The following is a 7,794-nucleotide window of genomic DNA, read 5'->3' as shown; positions in this document are numbered from 1 at the left end:
GGAAAAATATTCGATAAATACTTCTATTATATTTGTTAATTCTCCTTATATTTTGAAATAATTTTATATTATCTCACTTTTTAATAATTTTATATCAAATTTTAAGTGAAATGCACCTAGATACATATATTTTAATTGTAAGATATACTGAAATGGGAAGGAGCAAACGAAATAAAAGGAACGCAAATTAGATTCTCAAATACATGCATATTATAGTAGATACATGTATCTAAGATGTATATCAGATTTAAGGAGAGAGGTGAACGACATATAAGAGATGATTACATGTGAATCTAGTTGAATATATGTTGATTTGACTCGAATCTTGAACCTGATCTTGAATCCTACACCGGTTAATGATGCGATGGGGGAAGTTTTTCTTTTTTCATCAATGCTGGCCCAGTAATATCTAGAATAAATTATACCTAAGTTTGATTTCATATATCTGATAACCGACCTTCTGGTTAGAATTACTTTTTTTATGTATATATATTAAATATCGAATCCCCTTTCGATTAGTTTGCGTGTTTAGTTTTTCATATTTTAAACTCTCTCATTGAAAATTCTAACTCCGCCACTGTCTTGATCTATATACATAACATGTATCCGAAATTTAAAATCTGATAAAATTCGTAACATTACAAACTAGCTTGAATCTAAGTAATTAATTTATAAAGTAGTGAGTTTTTTTCTTTTAAAAAAAGTTACATTTTTATTCGATATTATGATAAATCGTTTTTGACAAAAGTTATTCCTTACCTAGAGAAATTCAAATTTAACGATGCTAATTAAAGATGAAAAAAAAGTTACTAACTTAAACTTAAGAATTCTAATTAAAAATAAAAAAAAATACATATCGCTCCGTCAAACCCGCTAATAATAATATTAAAGAACATTGTATAGTACTTACAACCTAGTAAAATAAAAAAAATACATTATAGTACCTATAGAAAAATGGGATTTTTGCCAAAAGCACTTTTGAGTTCCATACTATTTTAAGAGCCTTATTGTGATTGACAGAAAGTGACATGGATTAAGAACGTCTAGGTTCTCTTCATCTAATCTTTGAGGGTCCCAAAAAATTATTTTTTTAATTAATATAAATATGAAAAAGAAAAGAAATTTATTGGAATTTTCCTCTTTTCTTGATCTTCCTTGTTGATTTCTTTCAATTAAAAAAAAAAGGAGTAAAAAAGGGACAAATTAAAGGTGTTGTCTTTCTTCTTCAACACAAAGAATAGAGTCAAAGAATCTAATGAGTATAATGTGGTTTTAGTCTTCTCTTGTTTACTCACTCAAAATAGTAATAGTGGGTCATTTATTTGGGGGGTTTTCTTGGTTTTTTGTGGGTGTTGTTGTACTAACTTGAGGTTTGACAAGTGTGTGTATGTGTTTGTGTGTTTTGGGAGTTTCCCATTTCAAGAGGTGGAATTTTGGCAAGAGGGGTTGTGTCTTTTTTTGTTTTGTTGGTATCATTTTGACATAAAGTTACCTACTTTCACCTTCTTGTTTCATTTATCTCTCACTTTTTGCAATTAAGGGCTTTTAAAGATTTCATTTTTGGGTCTTCTTGTATTGAAGATTCCTGAAAAAAGTTAAAACTTTTTTGTGATACAAAGAATTTCCTGTGGAGATTTTAAAGCTCCACAGGAAGGTGTTTGTGTTTCCAAGCCCATCCTGATTTTTTATCTGCAGATTTTTGCTTAAGGTCATCCATTTTCTAATCTTTATTCTAGTTTTTTGCTCTATTTCTTCTAAAGATTAGAACTTTGATGTTGTTTTGCTAGTTTTTCTGTTTTTGTTTTTTTTTGGTTTCATTTTTGCTGAGTGTGCAGAAGAAAATCTAAGGAGGCCTTTAGTGGGTGAAGGAATAGTTGATGAATTTAGTTTAACTGAAAATTTGGGAACTTGGGTCAAAAGGGTATGCTAGATCTTTTGGCATGTATGTATGTTAGATCTAGGCATGTGCCAGATCATTTTTATTATTATTTTATTGGGGCTTGTGTTATCTGGGAATACATTTAGTAGAGGCTTAAGCCAATGAGATCTCATTCTTGTAACTTGGCTAATAGTCCAAGGGTTGTTCTGCTTTTATCTTAATTCAGTTGATATTTCCAGATAATCAAGTTTTGCTTAGTGGATGGACTGAAAAGGGGGATTGAGATGTTGGCAATGTTAAGGTTGTTGTTTCTGGTACTGTTGATTTCTTTGGTCATTATATCTGTTTCAGCTAATGATGGTGAATTCTTCAATTGCTGTGATGAAGATGGTTTTTGGAGTATACATACTATTTTAGACTGCCAGAAAGTGAGTGACTTCTTTATTGCTGTTGCTTACTTTTCTATCCCTCTTGAGTTGCTTTACTTCATTAGCCGCTCGAATCTTCCTTTCAAATGGGTTCTAGTTCAGTTCATTGCTTTTATAGTGCTTTGTGGATTGACACATTTGCTCAATGGATGGACTTACAATCCTCATCCTTCTTTCCAATTGATATTGTCCCTAACCGTTGCGAAAATCCTTACTGCCCTTGTATCTTGTGCAACTGCAATCACCCTTTTGACTCTGATCCCTCTTCTCCTAAAGATAAAGGTCAGAGAACTTTTTTTGGCACAGAATGTTTTAGAGCTAGATCAAGAGGTTGGGATGATGAAGAAACAAACAGAAGCTAGCATGCATGTCCGTATGTTGACACACGAAATTAGGAAGTCACTTGATAAGCACACAATATTATACACTACACTAGTTGAACTTTCGAAAACCTTAAAGTTGCAGAATTGTGCTGTTTGGATGCCAAATGAAAGTAGGTCACAGATGAACTTAACACATGAATTAAGCCCCAGTTCTGCTGCAGAAAGTCATCGTTCACTCTCAATTAATGATCCAGATGTGTTGGAGATAACAAAGAATAAGGGAGTAAGGATTCTGAGGCAAGATTCAGTTCTTGCAGCTTCGAGCAGTGGAGGATCTGGTGAACCATGTGCTGTTGCTGCTATTCGGATGCCACTGCTTCGTGCTTCGGACTTCAAAGGTGGGACTCCAGAGTTGGTTGACACTCGTTATGCCATTTTAGTTTTGGTTCTTTCAAGTGTTGATGAGAGAGTCTGGAGCTATGATGAGATGGAGATAGTGGAAGTAGTTGCTGATCAGGTGGCTGTGGCTTTATCCCATGCCACTGTTCTTGAAGAGTCTCAGACGATGAGGGAGAAACTAGAAATGAGAAATCGTGTGCTTCAGCAGGCTCAAGAGAATGCTATGAAGGCAAGCCAGGCAAGGACTTCGTTTCAGAAGGTGATGAACAATGGTATGAGGCGGCCTATGCACTCAATCTTGGGTTTGCTCTCCATATTTCAAGATGAGAAAGCAAGTTCTGACCAGAGGATGATTGTTGACACAATGGTGAAAACAAGCACTGTTCTCTCAACACTAATAAATGACGCAATGGAGATATCTGCAAAAGATGATGGAAGGTTTCCAGTAGAAATGAAGCCCTTTCAGTTGCATTTACTGGTCAGGGAGGCTTCTTGTCTTGTTAAGTGTTTGTGTGTCTATAAGGGATTTGGGTTTTCTACAGATGTTCCCACTTCTTTGCCTAATCAGGTGATGGGCGATGAAAAGAGAACTTTTCAGGTTTTATTACATATGGTAGGACACTTATTAAATGTCAGCATTGGTAAGGGCTCTGTTATATTCAGAGTCGTTCTAGAGACTGGAGCTGAGACTGGGAATGACAAAGTTTGGGGAACAAGAAGACCAAGCACGACAGACGAATATGTGACCATAAAATTTGAAATTGAGGTTAGCCTTGAAGGCTCTCAATCTGATAGCTCAATCTCGACTATTCACTTTGGTGGAAGAAGGCATAACAGCAAGGAAGTAACGGAGGGCTTGAGTTTCAACATGTGCAAAAAGCTTGTTCAGGTTGGTTAGAATACTTGATATTGTTTCCCGATTGTTCTTTTTGTTATGTTGTCATTCAGATTGGTTCATCTTGCTAACAAGTATCTGTATATGATTAGAGCTCTTGATCATGAATAAGAAGTAATGTTCATGGGTTGTGTGATATTCATATGTGTTGGCATGTAGGTCTCCCTGTTGGTATTGACTATGTCTTTACCTAGAGAATTAGGGGTAAGTCTGAGCTGCATACTATAATTGTAGTGGTAGAGAAAAATAGCAAAGCGAGTTCATGGAAGTAGTCTGAAATGGAGAGAGTACACATCATAATCTAATTTTAGATTGTTAAAATGTGACGATTTGTAGAAGTGTACCAAACATTTAAACATCCTAAGGTGGAAAATTCATAAACTTAAAATGGTCAGAGGAGTTGCATGTTCTTGCACAAAAATTGTCCCTAGGTTTCTAAGAAATGCCACACAATTTCAAATTATTTGAGTTGAATTTGAAGGATCTATCCTACTCCCTTAGGGTTCAGGTAACCGGTAGGATCACCTATTAAGAGAAAGAAGGAGAGGAACTTGAAAAGGGGGTGTTTGAATTGGCTTTTCTAAAAGTATCTTATAAGCTAAAAAGTAAAATCCATAAATTGGGAATACTGAATTTTCGGCTTTTAGCTTATTTTTGTACTTTTTCAGCCTAAAAGAAAGTGCTTAAAGGCACTGAGTGTCTTTCCCAAACACCTTCAAAAATTAGAAAGAGCTTTAAAGCCAAAAACTACTTAAAATGAGCCAATCCAAACACCCACTAATTGAAAATGTAACCTCCCCTCTTTCTTATTGACTACTGCTTAGCTGAATGATCTCAGAGAATAAGATGCAGCTTGAGGATTTCTTTCTTGTGCAGAAGATGGTTCTTTAATACCTCTTCATCTGTAAATCTTTGGTAAAGAGCTTTGTAGGATGCAATATGCCAGGATGATTTTTGTCCGGTTTCCTCAAGTTTACCTATTAACTGCCAAATCTTCCATATGTTCATATTATGCTGGCATCAACCTCTTCGTGTTTATGTTCTAGTAGAACCAATTCGGAGGGAGAAAGTATATGCAATTAGAACCCTCATGACTTGAGAAACTGAAGTTATATTTCTTTAGAACTCTATCTTACCTATAAATAAAATTGAAATAGGGAGAGACCTGAAACCCATGAAGAGACTGACTACCAAAAACATAGCATGTAAGTCAGCCTTATACTGACAAGAGTAGGACTGATTTTTTTAATTCCTTTTGCTAACAGTGGTGTCCGAGCCATCTTGGTGCGCACCCCGAGTCCTCAACTAATTCATGTGAGACAGGCTACCTTTCACCAACATAGATACCGGGTAACCTTGTTCATAAAAACTTGGACAGATGGAATCATGGAAAGAAATCACCTAGGTTTTATTGCCTTCATTGGGCTTTGAACCCGAGACCTCATGGTTCTCAACCCACTTCATTAACCACTAGGCCATACATTTGGGTCCAAAATATGTACATTTAATGGGTAAGATGTTAGTTAGCTTCACCTTAGTTCCTGATGTGAAACTACACACAAGCATCTTCATTCAAATAATCATTAGATAGATATGTAGCATTCACTTCTGCTTGCACCAGATGTGTGTGCGAGAGGGTGGGAAAGGAAGGGCTTGGAATTGGACATAGATGAGAGTAAAAGATGTGTTCACAAGGATGCACAGATAAAGATGTTGGCTTCAGTTTATTTGAGCTGTAGGAACCAGTCTTTGCTGGTTTGTGGTGTGACCTCATAGGCTCGTAGCTCTTAAACTAAATCCGAAGTGAGCAGGAGAAGTTCAGGATTTCTTCTTTTGATACAAGTTTCTTGGGATTTCTTCTTTTGTAAATAATATTGGCAGAACTTATAAGAAACTCCAATATACACAGAAAATGGTAGATAGACTGGAAACCGGTACTTGTATGTATATGTTAAATCAGTTAAATAGGAAGGTTGAAGAAGAAAATTTGCTGGTTGAGCTTCTGAGGCTCAATTTCTCGATATCTAGGTTTAATGTGAGAAAATAGTAGTTTCTGACAATTAACTGGTGTATCATATAAATATAAAGTAGCTTCTGACAGTGAGCTGGTGCCTATGTATCATGTGTTTCAGATATATACTTTCACTGTTTATGTATCATATAACTTCCCATGCAAATTGGTACTCCTTGGGCTTCTGCGGACAGCATAGCTACATCTTCTCCTTAATCTTCTTATTATTAATATTGGAACTTTAGTGTTGGGATTGAAGTTGCATTTGCTTTCACTGAATGAACGTTCATAAGAAGTGTGTAATATAAAGGAAGTGTTTTCAGTATGATTTCATGCACTCTGTCTAGGCGAGACCTTGTAAACGAATCTAATCAGTCAATTGTCAAGAAGATTTTTATTCCCGTGTGACTACAGATCATGCGATTTTGTAATTACAATATCCATCATTTTCTCCTTTGGGAAGAGGTTTCATCCGTAGAATTGATTTCTTAATCTGTAAAGTTTTTAGGTGCTTCTTGTAATAACAACAATGTACCCAGTGTGATCTCATAAGTGGGGTCTGGGGAGGGTGAGGTGTACACATACCTTACCGTTACCTTTGTGGGGTAGAGAGGTTGTTTCCAACAGACCCTCGGCTTAGGAAAAACATTTTTCAAAACAACTTTACGATAGTTGCTGCTTATGATATTAATAAATAATCCAAACAGGAAAACTATTTTGTTCTTGAGTTTCTTATATCTGTTATTTGAAGTGATAAGTTGCTTGTGAAGGTGATGAAGCAACAGCCTGGCTACCATATTGCTTATTCTGACCTGTATTTTTTTTTTTTTGCATAAAATTTCAGATGATGCAGGGAAATATATGGATGTCCTCGAATGCCCAGGGTCATGCGCAGGGGATGACACTCATTCTCAGATTTCAAAAGCAGTCATCTTTTAGGAAACGCATGTTTGAATACAGAAATCCTTTGGAGCAACCGATTTCTAGCACAATGTTCAGAGGCCTTCATGTACTCCTTACTGATGACGATGATGTAAATAGACTGGTAACTAGAAAGCTCCTCGAAAAACTAGGTTGCCAAGTAACTGCTGTTTCAACCGGTTTTCAATGCCTGAGTGCTCTGGGCCCTTCACTAACAACCTTTCAAGTACTCATCTTGGATCTTCAAATGCCAGAAATGGATGGATATGAAGTGGCATTGAGGGTGCGTAAGTTCCGCAGCCGTAGTTGGCCGTTGATCATAGCCCTGACTGCTAGTTCAGAGGAACAGGTTTGGGAGAAATGCCTACAAGTGGGAATGAATGGTCTAATAAGGAAACCTGTTCTTCTACAAGGCTTGGCTGATGAACTTCAACGACTCCTTCAAAGGGGCGGCGGTGGTGATGGCTTGTGAGATGTTAGTACTAATGGTGAATAACAAACTTCAAAAGGTTCCTGGAAAAACATGAGAGGAGACTTTAATATATCATATAATACCCATATAGAGATAGCTTTACATCTTTGTTAGATGAAACAAGCTTCTTCCTAACCATGTAGCTACCACCAGTTTCCATTATGTAAGTATATAGGTCTGCTTGCAATTCAGTTCTCTTGGCTTATGTTGAAGTGAAATATGTCAAGATAGTGGTATGGGGGTTCCATCATTTTTTCCTCAGAAACAGAAGAATGTTACTGATTTGAAAAGAAATCTTTAATCCTTGCAAGCTTATACTTGTTCCTCACACATGTTAGTTTTGGATACAAACATTATAAACTTTGACTAGTGCTTTTCTTTTTTTCTTTCAAAAACCATGGTGATGGCGTCAGTGTGTGCTTACTTCGACTAGTTCATCGGGTACCTGCTACCTCCTCCACCAAAC

General features: G+C 36.3%; 1 protein-coding gene across 1 annotated transcript; it reads left to right on the top strand.

Moving 5' to 3' along the window:
* Positions 1 to 1,491: 1,491 nt before the first annotated feature.
* ETR5 (ethylene receptor ETR5) lies at positions 1,492 to 7,697 on the top strand. Its single transcript, NM_001247283.2, has 2 exons — positions 1,492 to 3,918; positions 6,780 to 7,697. Exons 1-2 carry the CDS (start codon positions 2,164 to 2,166, stop codon positions 7,326 to 7,328), a joined length of 2,304 nt encoding a protein of 767 aa, NP_001234212.1. The 5' UTR covers positions 1,492 to 2,163; the 3' UTR covers positions 7,329 to 7,697.
* The last annotated feature ends 97 nt before the right edge of the window (positions 7,698 to 7,794 follow it).

The sequence above is a fragment of the Solanum lycopersicum genome, chromosome 11 (genome assembly GCF_036512215.1).
Source record: "Solanum lycopersicum chromosome 11, SLM_r2.1".
NCBI classification, from domain to species: domain Eukaryota; kingdom Viridiplantae; phylum Streptophyta; class Magnoliopsida; order Solanales; family Solanaceae; genus Solanum; species Solanum lycopersicum.
Note: the sequence above shows the minus strand (reverse complement) of the source record. Positions and strands in the feature narration are given on the sequence as shown.

Excerpts from the sequence above, each read along its gene's own strand:
- ETR5 (NM_001247283.2), top strand. The coding sequence starts at position 2,164 with ATGTTGGCAATGTTAAGGTTGTTGTTTCTGGTACTGTTGATTTCTTTG. Across the intron at positions 3,919-6,779 it reads TGTGCAAAAAGCTTGTTCAG|ATGATGCAGGGAAATATATG; the intron begins GTTGGTTAGAAT and ends ATAAAATTTCAG.